The 17069-nt window shown below is 43.7% G+C and overlaps 1 protein-coding gene across 2 annotated transcripts in view; it reads left to right on the forward strand.

Moving 5' to 3' along the window:
- The window catches only part of MTMR10 (myotubularin related protein 10), a 44473-nt gene that overhangs the window by 21005 nt on the left and 6399 nt on the right, over window positions 1-17069 (forward strand). For both annotated transcript variants that reach the window (XM_068559191.1, XM_068559196.1), the window contains exons 7-13: window positions 5925-6108; window positions 8050-8137; window positions 8219-8307; window positions 10686-10816; window positions 11955-12024; window positions 12630-12700; window positions 16414-16583. In XM_068559191.1, the coding sequence (XP_068415292.1) occupies window positions 5925-6108; window positions 8050-8137; window positions 8219-8307; window positions 10686-10816; window positions 11955-12024; window positions 12630-12700; window positions 16414-16583 (803 nt within the window). The remainder of the gene's footprint in view (window positions 1-5924; window positions 6109-8049; window positions 8138-8218; window positions 8308-10685; window positions 10817-11954; window positions 12025-12629; window positions 12701-16413; window positions 16584-17069) is intronic.

Here is a 17069-nt window from a genome sequence, read left to right on the forward strand (position 1 = left end):
TTTTGCCTATAGTCACTGGCTTGTGTTTTATGATGAAGGAAGATACCTCTCCCTCCCCACCTATTAAGTGGTAATTTGAGTTAAAGTAATCTTATCTTTTAAGAAAACTGGCAGAAAATTAAAAGATATTTGAAACTCATGATCTTTTTTTGGCAAGGTGTGATTTCATGCAGAAGCTGAAATAGCTAAACCTTTTCGTGGACTTCATTAAGATTGTCAAGATATTCATTTTATATTTCTGAATAAGATTCATGAAAGGAAGATGAGCATTCATCCAAAGGACAAGTGTATTTTAAACGGTTTTTATAAAAGTGAATAGTTCTGTACACATATATGTCAGTGATGACATCACCAAGGAATATTCCAAGTGATCGTGTAATTCTGTGCATTCTTTTTATATACAAAGCTAATTTTGATCAACCAGTTTTCTTTTTTTTTAACCTCATAAAAGGCTAGAGAAAAAACAATGAGGTCATGTCTGACATTAGCCCCTCGTAGGTTAGTGACCACGTGTCCATTTGCCTGCTGGGTCATGTGCTCTTCCAGTCTTTAAGGGAGAGAGATGACTCAGCTACACGTTTATAGTGAAAGGGCCGTTCACCCCAGCCAGCATGGTCTGGACGGGCAGCCTATAAATTATTAATTTTACTGGTCCTTTACATTTTGTTACCTCGGAACATATGTAGTAATTTAAATAATCTGTATAATAAAAGTATATTCCAGTATCACTGTATTGTAAATGCATTAAAATGTAGGAACAATACACAGTATCTGCAGATGCATATGGTATAAGTACACTTGTAAACACCATAGAGATGATGCAAAGGTCATAGCTTTTATCTTATGGTACTAACAGAAATGGGATAACGAAATACTTATAATTTAACTTTTCTTGTCACAGTGCAACTAATTGTAACCTAGGCTTGACCAATACAACTAATTTTTAAAGTTTATTTCTTAACCTAAAGAAAATTCACTTATTGTCCGAAAATAAAGTATTGTAGATCCGCACTAGTAGCTAGGCAAATGTTCCTTTGGCGCATCTTCAGGCTGCAGACCGTGATCATCAGGGTTATCCTCAACAGGACTCTCACCCAGAGTTGCGAGAGAGTAACTGAGATGAAAGCTTCAAGGGGCACAAGAGTCGTAGGAGAGCCTTTGATTCCCACTTGCATTTGTTGATGGTCAAGACCAATTCTGGGTGATACCTTTTTCCTAGTAGAAACGATTCAGTCCAGGGTACAGACCCATGAGTTCTGCACAATGTTCAGCAAGTACAGTGAACTTCATTATGCGTTTGGTGACGTGATGCCTGCTTCAGTTACTTCTCACGGTTGTCTTCATCCGTTCCTCGTGGGCATCTCTGGGTTGATAACAGTTTATTCAGTCCATAGCTTTCCTACTACTGGTTTCCTTATTCCCGTCAGTCACTTCTCTGTATCTTCTCATATGTAGCTTGTGGAGAAAATAACAATTGATAAGTAACACTTAAAATATTCAGGAACACTTTTTATATTGCATCCTTCAGACTCCTCCTCCTTGACAGTCACTTCATAAACATAACACTTGGCCAAAGTTTTGTTAAGATTCCTCATAGGGTAACATCCTTTCATATCCTTCCATGCTGTTGCAGAAGCATAAACTGCACCTTTAAGAGCAAAAGAAGCCTGAAATTTCCACACACTGCAGTCAGAATTCATTAATTTGTGAGTGAAAGAGGCCCAATAATCCACTCTTGAACTTCTGGATGACACCTTGATTCATTGGCTGGATTAAAGAAGTCCTTTTTGCAGGCAGGTAGGTGACAAAGCTGTTTCCACAAATAAGATGTGAAGCTAGAGGATGTCCCCTGCAATTGTCTTAAGAATCTTTTAGCTGGCCTTAGGCCTTCTGAGGTTTTCTTTCGTGTTCGGCATCGCTTGAGTGAAAAGCCAGTCATCCAGGTACTTCTGTGAGGATCCTGAAGTATGGGAGTATGCCCAGCACCCACAGACTTCGGGACACTCCACACGCTGACACTGCAGGAGGCACTGGCACAAACAGGAACGATGGTTCTATTTTTGCTCTTTTAACTTGAAAGAAACCACGAGGATGCTGTTTTCACTAGTCAGCTTATTATTGGACAAATAATGTCCCAAAAATACAGATCCATCTTCGTTATACTTCTGGACTAAAGAATTGAAAACCTCAGGTTACCTGCAGCCTCAGTGTTGGCAGCTCCACTGCATGACAGACACCTGCTTGCAGATGCGGTGACATAATCTCAAGGTGCAGTGTAGGCTCACAGCAGAAGATGGACAATTTCAGTGACGTTATTTTACTTTGTAATTTTATCCTTTTTTTTAAACATGGGTCTTAGTATTAGGTTTTCCTTTAGATGCTTATTTGAAAACCACTTACAGAGGACAAAATCCATTTGAAATAGTGTAGAAATTTTTAAAGTTTGTTGCTTGTCAGTTTTTAAAATATTCTCAGTGTAGCTGTAAATGGTTGTGATTGGTCCTCGTGTCTCGGGAATAGGAGCGCGCCAGCCTTGTGCACCGGGATCCCTGGGGGAGCTTTTAGAAGGACAGCCATGCCGGCCCCACCCCAGGCCCACCAAGTCCGAATCTCCTGTCCGAACGGCTTTGTTGACTCCGCTCTCTTGAACTTCTTAATGATCGCAGTTCTCTTTTTCCCTTCTTCGCCCTTCTTTGTGACTTCTCGTTTCTGCAGTGCCATCAAAGCGATAGGCTTTCTTTTCATTTGTTGACCACTTTTATTGTCTTTACTGTTGCTTGAGGCCATTCTGAATATGGAGGGGGCTAGTTAAGTGGAAACTCTAAGATCATGTCAACTCGGTCTAGGATTAGACTTGTGAACTGTGTCACGGAAGATAGTGACGGTCAGGAGGGCTGACCTTGTTTCATTTTCAGTTGGCTGAGGAGGGGTGTCCTAAAACCTCAGTCAGGTAACCGTCAGGGGAGCCAGATCTTCCTAAGACGACTGGCTTGGCCAGTCTGTTGCTGCAGCCCCTATTAGTAATCCACTAGTAGAGCAGGCCACAGGCATCGGGCCTGTGGGACTTTCTGAAAAGCATTAAAATTTCCAGACTTTGTAATGGCAGATTGGGTACCTGCTACACCTTCCATAATAAGCTCTCAGTGAAGATGTTGAGTATATCAGAGATCTGGTCCTGGTTGCTGAGAAATGGACAGGTTCTGAACAAGTAAAACCTGTGAAATAGCAAACAGTACAAGATCTTGTAGTTGCTCTCACTTTGTGTTCAGAAGAATTCACCTATTCTTAGTTAGATCTTGAGACTTTATATGTTTTGCCAGAGGACCAATCTTGTAAACAGTGAGCATGTTCTCAGCCTAGCTTCCTAAGTCTGTAACCTCAGAACACTGAAAAGTATGCAGGTCTGGACTCCCAGCTAGGGCTGAGCTGCCAAGTATTTACATAGCTCTTTACAAAGTTCCAGTGTGTTCTTCCAGCTTCTCTTTTGGTGGTGGTGGTCACTGCCTGGCGGGGACCTCTGTGCAGTGTTGCTTAGTAATGATGGTGGCAGGTAGTGTTTCTGTTCCTGGTTCTAACGAGGATGATGTTTGCTGCGTGTTTCTGATAAGTACCCTTTATCAAGTGAAGGAAATTCCCTTTGATTCCCAATTTGCTAAATTTTTCTGTATTTTATATCATGAGCACGTGTTGGACTCTTATCAAATGTTTTTCTGCACTTGCGAGGGTTTTTTCCCCTTTAATTTGGTCATATGATGAATTCCTTAGGTTTTCTAGTATTGGCTAGCTTGCTGTGGTTTTTGGTGCTCTGCTACACAGCATGTGAAATGGGAATTGCCTGGAAGTTCCACGCAGGTTCCGCGTTCTGGAGAGATCACAAGTCCCAGTTCCCCAGCACGTCTTCTGGTGGTTGTTACTCCAGAGCAGGCACTGAGACAGAGTGGCCCACCAGGATATGGGCTTAGAAGTAGCATTTTAATTTTTAACAAGCTCTGTTAAAATCAGAGTCATCATAATTATAATTCTGATGCCACTTAAAGGATAAAATGCAAAAGTGCTAGCCTGGCACCTGAGACCCTTCATAATCTAGAGTAGCGCCATCCAGTAATGGGAATGTTCTGTCACCTGCATCGTCCAGTAGAGAAGCCACTGGCCACATGTGGCCGTTGAGCACTTGAATGTGCCTGGTGCAATTGAGGAACTGATTTTAAAATCTTTGTTTAATTTAAATTTCAGTTGAAATTTAAGCAGCACGTGTGGCTGGTGGTTCCTGTCTGGTGCGGCACGGCTTGAGAGGCTAGGCCCCGTCGCGTTTCCCAGCCTCCCTTCCGCCACCTCTGGCACCCTTACTGCGCTCGCTGTAGTTCATTACTCGACACTGTGCCGTCCTTCCGCATGTCTTACGTCCCGCTCTGCCCAGCACGCCCGTCTCCTCCTCACCAGCCACCTGCGAGTGTTTGCATTGGCTGGTTCTTCAGGACTCTGCTCAGAGCTGCTCGGGTCGGAGACCTTCCCGCCCCAGCCTGCAGCCCCAGCCGCAGTGGGCTTCCCCCTCCGCCCGCATCGCTCTCGTCCACCCGGCGCGCTGTCACCAACGCCTCAAAGTAGGGGTGAGATCTTAGCTCGCTTGTCAGTGTTCAGGCCTTAGCACGTGGTAGGTTCTCAGAAGATACCTGTTTTGCACCAGGTTTAGTAAATAGTCCACGGGAACGGGCGTGGCATGTTCACGGGACAAAGAAGGGTTTTCACGGCTGCAGGGGGATGGGAGTTCTGGGAGTTCGGGAATAATGGGCAGTAACGGTCAGGGCAGGTCTGCGAGGGCTCTTTAAGAGAAGTTGTTTAGGTTTGCTGGATTCAGTTGGAAATGAGTATGATTGCACAGTTGGGGGCAAGGGTAGCGTCCTGAAAGCCTGATTTCAGGAAGTGTGTCCTGTGGCAGCTGCAGGCTGGTCTGAGTGCAGCAGAACATCGGTCGGGCTGTCAGCTGAGAGGCTGGCCGTGGTTGCAGCCTGCACAGGGAGACCCTGGGCCAGGAGAGGGATGCCGTCTGTCACCCAGATCAAGCTGCCTGTGGGACACCCTTCTTTGTGGTCACTCTGAGGCCCTCCTGAGGCTGTGCGCATGCTCCCAGCAGGTGGCCGCGCCTCTCAAGTGGAGAAGGCTCCTTGCTAAGGAAGGTCAAGTCTAGGCCCTCTGCTGAGTCTCCAGTGGCCTGGCACTCTGGTGGAGGCTAAGGAATCTATGTCAACTTATCAAAGAAAAATCGTGTAGAGATAGACCAAGAATGTCATAGCGAGTCATACATAGAAAAGGGTTAAGAAGTAAACACTGGAAAGATGAAAGATTCGGACAGCTTGAGAACGGAGGTGATTGTTGGATGCATTCATTTTTCCAGGCAAAACGTGGGAAGAAAACTAGCAGTGACTTGGATTTACGCCATAGCTTGGGGTAGGGAGTTGAGGGAGACTTGTGAATGGTGTCCGTAAACCGGTAGGGATAGAAGACAATTGAAAGTTAAGGAGGAAACGTGAGCAGCAGGCGTCGGTCACCCTTTCAGAAGGTGGCCAGTAGAAGGGAGGGGGACTGTGCAGCGTAGTAGCGAGAGTGGTCCAGTGTGGTCACGTGAAAGCCCTTTCAAAGCCAAGGTTGCCCGTTTGTGAGTGAAGGCGTTGAAGGCAGAGCCAGCGGAAGGACAGGGTATCGAAGGTGCTGCAGGGTGGGGACGAGCTGGACGAGGACGGGACACAGTGGGCTGTTCTGCGGGGGGGCCGCCCCTTCCCCAGGACGGCCAGAACGGGTAGGGGGGCCTTGGAGAGACTGGAGACAAACAGGGAAGAGGTGCCACGTTGCAGTGTGTTTGTGACAGGAGGCACGGAGAGAGGAGAGGGAATTTGAAGCAGAATTAATACTATTGCTTTTTCTTACAGCCAGCAAAGCTAATGGAATACCCTCAGGAGGTGGAGGAGGCGGTGGCATTGGAGCTGGGGGTGGCAGCAGCCAAAAAACTCCGCTGTTTGAAACTTACTCAGACTGGGACAGAGAAGTCAAGAGGACAGGTGCCTCCGGGTGGAGAGTTTGTTCCATTAACGAGGGCTACATGATATCCACCTGGTAAGTCCAGCTTTGACAGTGTGGTTCATGGCTGGGAGTGACTTCTTAGGAGTAATCATCAAACTCTGCTGTCATTGATAACTTTCAAGTAATGGCTAATGGAATATTTATTTTTAATAATGCTTTAATGAATATTTTGTTTTAAAGATAAGGACTTATTTTTTTAAACATAATCGCAATGTCAACATCCATTGAAAAGAAATTGATAATAATTCCAGTAGTATTGTCAATCATCCAGTGTTTATTTGCGTTCGTATCTTGTAAGTGTCTTTTTCGGTTGGTTTGTTCAGATCAGGGTCACATTGAACTTGCATGATCTGTCTCAGGCTTTTTAATCTGTGACAGTCTCCTTCCATCCTTTTTTTTTACCTGCCATTTTTTTTTGTTGTTGACAAAACTAGGTCAAATGTTCTGTGGACTTTTTCCCTTTCTAGATATTGCTGGGTTTATCACTGTGGTGTCCTTTAATGTGTTCCTCTGTCTACTGTATATGAAATGTTAGCTAGCTCTAGGGGCTTAAATAATTACAGCTGACCTTTGAACAACACGGATTTGAACAGCGTGGGTCCACTTCCACGCAGATTTTTTTTTTAACGGTAAATACTACAGTACTGCAGGATCCCCGTTGGTTGAATATGCAGGTGCGGAACCATGGGTGTAGAAGAAGCACGTATAGGGAGGGCCAACTATAAGTTATATGCAGATTTTCAGCTGTGCAGAGGGTCTGCCCACCTAACCCCGGTGTTGTTCAAGGGTCAGCTGTAATTAGGTTCAGTTCCAGGTTTGGGGCAAGAACGCTTCCTCAGGTGGGCTGGGCACCCCCTGTGGCATCGCCGGGGCTCCGGGCATCATTGTGACGCTGACCAACCTGTGGGCCCCACAGCAGTCAGCCTCCTCCACCCACTGCTAAGTTCCCCTTTTACAGAGTGGGTTTAGCTGCCAAAAATGGTTATTCATTAGCAGTGAGGATCATTGCCCAGATCCTTCATTTATTGAGGATTGCTATTGGTCATATTCCAGTTCTCTCAGCAACTCTTTAGTACCTAAAATACAGTTTGTATGAGGAAGGCAGTATCAATGTTTACTTTTTCCCCTTTACTTAACCAGTTTTCAGAAGGAGCTCTTTCCTAGAATCCTCCAAAAGTGACCAGAAAATTCTTTTTTAATTTTTTACTTGTTTAATATTATTTAGTATTCGGATTTGGGGGATGTTTTGTTTTAATGTCATTCAAGTCCTCCTTAGTTTTTTCAGATAAGCAGTGTTGTGAACAAAGTACGAGTACCTTCTAGGAGTGCAGTGCTGAGGAAGGGGCTTGGGAGCACGCGGCTTGAGTCTTCCTCTGCCTCCCCTTGAATTTGAACTTTGTGGCCAGCGTGCATTATGTGTTGAGAAGCCTGTGACAGGGCCTGCCTCTGTCCCCTGCCTGGCCATGTGAGCAGAGGAAGGAAAAGAGATGTCTTCAAGTGCAGTGAGCTTGCCCGGTAGTAACTGCTCTCTAACCCACATCCCGGAGTCCACCTGCCTTTGGGAGATGGGAAGCAGAGAAGGGGGAGATGAGAAGGGGGTGGAAGCTTCTCGGGAGATTTGTGGGCTTGGTTTGGTTTGGTCTGCTGTGCCTGGTATCTCCTACCCATAGCCTGTTGAGAGAACGATGGTGGACATGTTTTTCAGAAATTGCATATGTTTGATTAATAGTCATTCTGGAAAATATTTCAGATGCTTCCTTTGGATTGTTCCCCCGCTATAAGTATAACGACTGTGATAATTGAGCACATCGCACGCATTTTAGATGAGATGTCTAGGCTCATCAGTGGCACCCACGGTGCCCACTGCACGGCCACTGAGTAGGGTGCACGTTAATTAAATGTGGGGTCTGCAGAGCACGCTTATCCTGCCTGAAGCACAGGCTCTTACATTACGATTCGTGTTTTCCTCTCCAGCCTTCCAGAGTACTTTGTAGTGCCAAGTTCTTTAGCAGACCAAGATCTAAAGATCTTCTCCCATTCTTTTGTTGGAAGAAGGATGCCAGTAAGTGATATCTGTTGGATTTCATTAATACTATTGTCCATTTTTCCCCCCAGTTAAGTAAAGACTCTGCTTCTCTCCTAGTTCTGGTGCTGGAGCCACTCAAATGGCAGTGCTCTTGTGCGCACGGCCCTCATAAAAGACATGCTGCAGCAGAGGAAGATCGACCAGAGGTGAGTGGGAGACAGTCCTTGGTACTTGGGCATCTTTCGTTGTCATAGAGAAGTACAGTAACCTCCTGACTAGCTAAAGATAGCTGGGAAGCACCGTGTGTTCCATACAAGAATTACCACTGTGGAGAGAATTGAATATATTAAAATTAACATTTAAGTTATATTAAATGTAATTTAATACTTTGGCTTATAAGACACTTGAAGATCTTACGTTGCTGACACTTTTCTGTAATGTTGCTTCTAATGAACTTTCAAAGTGCAGTGATTTCCAGTTGAGACACTTCAGGACAAATCAGATTTTTCTTGTAGTTCGATGTGCCCTAGGTCTGCCAAGTCATGATAACTAAAAGTGGTGTAATTGGCTACCATGAGCAAGTTTGCCGTCATCTGCCGAAGTCCCCAGTGACCTCCGTGTCGGTGAAGCAGGAGGCCTTTCTCAGGCGTCCTCACGCAGTGGGCACCCCTGTTGGCCAGGCTCTCCCCGGGCCCCGGCTTCTGCCCCCCTCCACCTCCTGAAGCTCCTCGTCCCCGCTGCACTCCATGCCCCTGCCAGCCCGTCCTGCTGTCTCCAGACACGACTTAGAGCTTGTCTCAGGCCACCTCCCCTTCCCATTCCGTATTCCCTTCTGAAAGAAGTTCACCCGCGTCAGTGGCTTTAGTGACTGTCAGATTTATATCTCCAACCGAAGTTGACACTTTCCACGTGGAGGTCTCAAAGGCCCTTTAAATTCATGTTCAAAACCAAACTCAAGTATATGGGCACCACGCGCCCCCTGCCCCACCCCACCGCCAGCCTGCTCTCGGGAACCGAGGAGCCATCCTGATGCCTGTCTTTCACTTCCCTTCACGTCCAGTCCATCGTCAGATTCTGTCCTTCACTTTTCAGAAATCTTACCCCTCTCCTTCCACCCCAGCTCCACCTCTGCTAGTGTGTTGGAGGGGCCTCGTCCTTCCTCCCGTGTCTCATCCAGGACCACGCCCTGTCCCTTCTGGGCTCCGGCCGCCCTGGGGTTTTGCTGGTCTTTAGTCTCTCCTGACTTTTGGCTGTGCTGCCCCCTCCTCCTGGGCCGCCTTCTTCACGCTGGTCCATGAGCATTCCGCACACGCGCACCCACACCCACACACACCCTGCCACACACACACACACACACATACACACCCATCACTCCGTACTCGCTCATTTTCTACACCTGCATTCAGACATCACTTCCTTAAGATAAGCCTTCCCCTGTCTCCCAAATTAGATCTGGCCTCAAGTTACACATTCGCTATACCGCTCTAATTCTCTTTTTAACACTTATTTCGGTTTCTCATTGTACGTGTGTGTTACAGTTTGATTACTGCCTGTCCTTACGAGACCGTGAGGTGACAGAACTGTGTCTGTTTTGCACACCATTGTTCAGCTATATTCAGCACCCAGGAAATACCTGCAATTGAATACTTATTCAATACTTGTCCAGTAAATGAGGAACAAAGGAAAAGATCTTAGAAAACAGGTTCAGAGAGCCTCAGAAATTGTGTATCACAATCTGTTATTGGGACAGCCAGGTCGTCCGTTTTTTCCACAGTGCCATAACTGACAGCCACATTTGCTGAAGCAAATAACTATCAAGTGACCCTCAAATGACCCTTCAGTTTTCTGGAGAGGGTGACTGCAGTCCCACAGGTCCATATTCTCTCGTGGATTTAAATTTCACTTTAACCACGTTAGTGATTAATGTCCATTCTGTCCTACCTTGTCCTGCCTTGTGGACATGTTGCTGATTAAGTGCTCCGTCAGGAGTGTTGCTGTGAAAGGCAAGGCTGCAACAGTGTTAACTAGAAAACCTTAGAACCAGTGGCAGTTTTAATTATTTAACTTATTAAGCGAAGAATTGCTTTAATTCCCTTTGTTTTTTCAGCTGTTCTATTCTTCGTAACTAGGACAGATTCTCTTTGTCGTCCAACCTCATCTCCACCCTTTCTCCCTCAGACACGTCATCATTGCCCCACTGGCCCTCGCTAGGTTTCTCCAACAGCCAGGCTTCTGTTCTACCACAGGACCTTTGCACTAGCAGCTCCTCTGCCTGGAACACTGTCCCCCGTCTTTGCACAGCTCCTGGCCATTTGGGCTTAAGCTCCAGTATCATCGTCACGGAGGAGCGTTTTCTCACCATGTGACTCGAGCTAGCCTGCATCCACTCCGTTCCATCACCCTCGGCGTTCACCACGGCCTGTCATCTCTCCTCTACCCCCCCTCCCCCCACCGAGAGCACAGACTGCATGTCCCTCTCTCTGTCCCCAGCCCTCAGAGCAGTGCCTGGGCTCACAGCAAGCACTCAAAAAATGTGTGTTGAATACATGAATGAGTAGTGACTCAAGGATTTTGTCTTTATTAGGATTTGTAATGCCATAACTAAAAGTCATCCACAGAGAAGTGATGTCTACAAATCAGATTTGGATAAGACCTTGCCCAATATCCAAGAAATACAGGCGGCTTTTGTAAAACTTAAGCAACTGTGTGTTAATGGTAACTTCATTTCTATTTTACATATATGTAAATAATGAATGGGTGATTATATGAGGCATTGTATGAGGCATGTCAGGAAAAGTGACATTACTGAAAAATTTAGAAATAGGTATATATTTAAGTAGAGGCTCGTTGAAATATTTGTACAAATTATTATTGTATGAGAATGTCAGAAGCTCTTAGAAAATGAAGTTTAAGCTGCTTTCAGTTTTGTAGGAAAAGTGTACCAATTAAATCACTTTCAGATCATGAAAGGTCTGGTAGGATGCTTCTGTAAAAGTGTCTGCTCAGTAGAACAGCCTACTACCTCACAGACAAACTTACGAAGACCTTAATGTATTCAGTTATATTTTGAGATGCGTGACTTGACATGAATTTCAAACAGAGCCATGTTATAATCTGTGCAGCCTCAGAGTTCCCATATGTCTGTTAGAGCAAATGCTTCTGGGGTGCTTTCGATGTACCCTGGAGGGGTGACTCACTTGAAAGCACCTTTGGTGTGAAGTGTGCACAGAGAGAGCCCCTTGTCACCGGGCGGCAGGACTGGCGCCGGCTTGGAAGGAGAGCTGGGAGGGGGTGTGCTTAAGAAACACAGTGACTGTGTCTTTCAGCCGTCCCGTGAGCAGCATGTGGCTGAAGCGTGAGGCGAGGGGCACCTCGAGACAGGCCAGGACAGGCCCCGCCAGGAAGCTGCCCCGTTTCCTGCCAGGGTCAGCCACCAAGGCCATGAGAACCGGGCGCTGGCAGCAGGGAGGGAGGGAGGGAGGGAGGGAGGGAGGGGCAGGCCTGCGGTGAGGAAGCTGAGGAGGGGGCCGGGGTCTGTAGCACTTGCTTGGGGGGCGGAGGCGGGCAGACTCTCCAAGATTTCCCTGGGAGAGCCACAGGGGAGGAGATGGAGGCCTGGGGAACGCTTTGTTTTGTTTCTTACAGAATTGTGACGTGCCTTCTTAAATGTTTTTATGACTAAATGCAAATGCATGACTTTCTTAAAGCCAGCTTTTAAATGTTAAAAACTGATGTATCACCTAGCTCTCAATTTGATCATGAGAAGTAAGCTTAAGAAGCCAAAAGTGTTATATGCCTATATATATGTGAGTGTGTGTGTATAATTACATATGTATAATTATATTAATTACAGAACCATTTGAAGAAACTGAAGAGAAATGGCTGTCTTCACTGGAAAATACACGGTGGTTAGAATATGTAAGGTTTGTACAACTGCTTTCCTTTTTTCTTAACTTATTATTCTGAAATAATTATCGAGTCACAGGAGGTGCAAAAATATTACAGGACCATGCACTCCTCACCAGCCCCCCCAGTGGTAACGGCTCACATAACTAGACTATGGTTATCAAACCGGGAAACCGACAGTAGTACAAACTACAGTTCTTATCCAGTCTCCCCAGTTTACACGTGCTCTCATGTGTGTTTCTGTGCAGTTTTAACGTGTGTAGATTCACGTGACCACCAGCACAGTCAGGATGCAGAGCTGCTCCGTCACCAAGGCTCCCACCCCCAGCCCCAGCATCTCCATCCCCATCCCCTGGGAACCACTGATCTCTTCCCCGTCTCTGTAGTTCGGTGATGTCAAGAATGTCATGTAAATCAACAAAGGTTAATGAATTTCCCTGATATAAAAATCAAACTGTACTCTGTTGATGAATCGTATAAATACTGAAGAAATTCCAAAAGGTTATAGAGAATATAAACACGTATCGTGAAAGATCAGATTTGCTTGACTTCACGTACTTTAAAAAATATATTCGTAGTGGAAATTTGGTCTTTAACAGTATTTTTCTGTTTCTCTTTCCAGGGCATTCCTTAAACATTCAGCAGAACTTGTGTATATGCTGGAAAGCAAGCGTCTGTCTGTAGTCTTACAAGGTAATTCATTACTGACAACACTGGTCCCCCGGCCAGCCATCTTGACTGGGGATCCACACCCAAGTAATTACATGCATCTTAGCCATCTCCTACTTACTGCATGCCACCAGATAGATACACTACAGATCCCGCACATTATTAAACAGTGGCACAAAGACCTCAGACAGAAGAACAGAAAGGAGTCAAGACTTTCTGCCCCGTGTTAAATCTGCCTTCCTGTATTATGGCAAGGGTGGGTCACAGCCCTCATTGGATTCAGACAGAGTATTAATCTCGGCAGAGCATCCTTTCTCTCTAATCTTGCTATCTTTCTGATTCATACAAATTTTAGTTGAAATGCCTCTGGCTCATGCTAGATTGTGACTTTAAAGAAACAGTTTGGTATCAAGAAGTGGACTGAACTGAGTAGCCAGCAATGTGAATTTTGTCTAGTGTTTGGTAGGAATAGATGTCAATAAAAAAAAAATCTTTCAGTTAAGCAAAGAATAATTGTATATTAAATAACTTTACAGCTAATAGCATTTTTAAGCTTACGGATAAAGTTTAATAAACCACAAGCTACCTGATTTTATAATATATTCATGCATAGTTCATGAATATGCTGTGCTACTGAAGCTTACAGAAGTATTTTTACCAACTGTCAAATTCAACTGACTTTAACAAAGTAAAGTGACAAGACAAGCCTTAGGGGGAAAAGAAGAAGAGTAAGTCACTGTTTCCAGTAATCCTTAGCTCATGCCGGCAGCGCGTATGTAATTCACAGACACATGCACAGAGCCAGCCATTGAGAACCCGCACCTCTCGCAGCCAGTGGTGTTCTCATCCTGTTCCGGAACCCTACTTAGCACGCTTCTTCATGCATTTGTTGCCATGTAAAATGCCTCAGAAGAGATACTGAGCCTGCATTTTACTAACACTTTATTTTAGAATGTGTTTTCTAAACAGTTTATTGAGGTATAGTGTACATACTATAAAATGCACCTGTTCTGAATGTGCAATTCAATAATTTTTAGTAAACAGAGTCCAGTTTTAGAAATTTTCTCTCACCCCGAAAAGATTCCTTGTGTCCCAACCCCGGGCAACCACTAATCTGCTTTCTGTCTCTCTAGATTTGCTTTTTCTGGATGTTTCATATAAATGGAATCATGTAGTATGTGGTCTTTTGTCTCTGGCTTCTTTCATCTCACATACATGTTTTTGAAGTTCGTTCACGTAGCACGTCTCAGCAGTTTGCTCCTTTTTATTTCTGAGTAGTGTACCATTGTTGTAAATACCACATTTTATTTATCCATTTACTTGTTGGTGGACATTTGGATTGCTTCCACTTTCTGGCTGTTATGAATTATGCTGCTTTTAACATTCACATAAAAGTCTTTGTGGGGACATATGTTTTTCTTTATTTTGGGTAGATACCTAGAAGTAGAATTGTTGAGTTTATGGTACATTTATGTTCAGCTTTGTAAGAAACTGCCACAGTGTGTTCTAAAGTGACCATACCCGATTCCCCTTCCCCTCAGCAGTGTGTGAGGGTTTGTTTCTGCACTTCATCGTCTGCTGTTAGGAATGTAGTCATTCTAGTAAGTGTGAAGTGGGAGTTCATTGCAATTTTTATGTGCATTTCCCTAATGCATATCATGTGCTGATTGGCCGTTCATATATTGACTTTGGTGAAATACCAAATCTTTTGTCTGTTCTTCAGTTAGGTTGTTTTATCATTGAGTTCAAAGAATTCTTTACAATTCTAGATACAGGTTCTTTGCATCTTTATAAGATTTGCAAATATTTTCTCCTAGTCTGTGGTTTGTCTTTTCACTTTCTTGATGACTTTTGAAGCACAGATTTTGAAATTTTGATGAAGTCTAATTTATCCATTTTTTCTTTTATGAATCACATCTTTGGTGTTATATGTAAGAACTGTTTGCCTAATTCAAGGTTACGAAGACTTTCTCCCATGTTTTATTCTGTAAGCATTTTATAGTTTTAGCTCTTACATTTAGGCCTATGATTCACTTTGAATGAATTTTTGTGTATGATGTGAGGTAAACGTCTATATTCATTTTTTTTGCATGTGTGTTTATTGAATTGTCCCAGCACCATTTATTGACAAGACTGTTCTTTCTCTATTGACATGCCTTGGCAAAGGTCTGCTGACTGGCTCTTTATTTTTGGACTCTCAGTTTTATTCCATTGATCTTTATGTCTGTCCGTACGCCAGTACCACATTATCTTGAGTGCTGTAGCTTTAGAGTATGTTTTGAAATTAGGACGTGTAAGTCCTCCAACTTTGTTTTCAAATTGTTTTGGTTATTCTAGGTCCTTTGCATTTCTGTATAACTTCTAGGATCAGCAAAAAATCCTATTGGGATTTTGATAGGAATATGTTGAACCTGTAGATTGGGGAGAATGCCATCTTAACAATATTCAATCTGCCAATCCATGAAATGAATGTCTCTCCATTTATTTGGGTTTTCTTTCATGTCATGTCAGCAGTGTTTTGTAAGTTTTTAGTGTACAACTCTGGCACTTATTTTGTTAAATCTCCCTGTAAATATTTTATCTTTGATGCTATTGTGAATACAGTTGTTTTCTTAATTTCATTTTCAAGTTTTTTGTGTACTCGTTGTGATTGTGTATAGAATTCCTGCAACCTTACTAAACTCATTCATTAGTTCTAGTAGTCCTTTGTGGATTCCTTAGGGGTTTTTTTACGTACATACATGTGTTGTCTGCAGACACAGTTATTGCTTTTTCCTCTCCAATCTGGATGCCTTTGATTTCTTTTTCCTGCCTAACTTCCCTGTGTAAGCTTCCAGGACAATGTGCAGTAGAAGTGACAAGAGCAAACGTCCTTGTCTTGTTGCCCATCTTAGGAGGAAAGCATCCAGGCTTTCACTAATAAGAATGATGTTAGTTGTAGGTTTTTGTAGATTCCTCTTATCGGGTTGATATTCCCTTCTATTCCTAGTTTGCTAAGAGTTTTTATCCAGAATGAATGTTGGATTTTCATCACACAGATGCTTTTTATTCATCTAATGAGATGATTGTGTTATTTTTGTCCTTTATTTTTTTATTACGGTGTGTTACTTTGTCAGATGTTAAACCAACGTTTCATTCTTAGGATAAATTCTTGCATTCCTGAGATAATTTGGCTTGCTTATACTTTGTTGATGACTTTTACATCTGATCATAAGGGATATTATTTGATAGTTTTCTTCTGATTTCTTTGACTGGCTTTGATATCAGAGAATTACTGGCCTCATTAAAAAGGAAGCTACAAAAGATGGGAGGGAAATATTTGCCACCATTTTGGATGATGGTGGACAATTTCATTTCTCTCATTCACCTCTGAGTCACCATATGAAGCTGTCAGTAGAAAGATTGCATGATATTTAATATCCTTGGCACAGAAATAGAATGGACTCTGGAAAGATTTCTACCACAAATCATGTAAATGTAAAAAGTGTGAGGGATATGCTTCTAATTATCTAGAAAACATTCGTAGATAAAAGGCCATCTCCTCATTAAACATTACTTTAGTTGATCTAAAAGTTTGTAATATTTTAGAGTGGCTGGGCCTGAATGAAATTTCGTAACATGGGTGATTTTGAAGGCCGCCCAGGCACAGAACACTGAAGTATATACTTTGCCTTTCCTTCCTTTCTCTCTTAGCATTTTTCTACGTACTAATCATTTTCTTTCCATCTTATTGACAGAGGAGGAGGGAAGAGACTTGAGCTGTATTGTAGCTTCTCTTGTTCAAGTGATGCTGGATCCCTATTTTAGGACAATCACTGGATTTCAGAGTCTGATACAGAAAGAGTGGGTCATGGCAGGATATCCATTCCTGGACAGATGCAACCACTTAAAGAGATCAGAGAAAGAGGTAACAAAACCTTCATGCCTATTGTCAGTCCTTCAGTGTGCACAGGATAAAACCTTTCGTTACATGAAGAGATGCTCCATCCGTAAAGAGACGAGGAGACTTTGTAAATATTGCCTTCAGTACATCTTAGCTTCTTGGGTCAAGACTGACTCATGGATTAGAGTCCAAGTTGAGGTGCCTATGAAGAGTCTCGTAGCTATATAGATAAAAGTCTTGAAAAATTGCCTGTTGAACTTCTCTAAGTTGAAAACTGCTTGAAGAAACGCTGCATTAACTCTTCTGCGAGCAGACAACAAGCATGTTAGATATTTTGAAAAATCAGGTTTGGAATATCATAGTTTCTTAAAATGGGGCACGTACATTAAGAACGGCAAGTTGGGGGGGCATCTTTGTGAGAGCTGCGGGGTTGGTGGCTGCCTGGGGTCCTAGCGGAGCTGTGACAGGCCCTGCAGGTGTCTTGTGGTCAGGGTAGCTCCCGAGAGCACA

This window comes from Eschrichtius robustus, chromosome 1 (assembly GCF_028021215.1).
Source record: "Eschrichtius robustus isolate mEscRob2 chromosome 1, mEscRob2.pri, whole genome shotgun sequence".
In the NCBI taxonomy this organism is placed as follows: Eukaryota; Metazoa; Chordata; class Mammalia; order Artiodactyla; family Eschrichtiidae; genus Eschrichtius; species Eschrichtius robustus.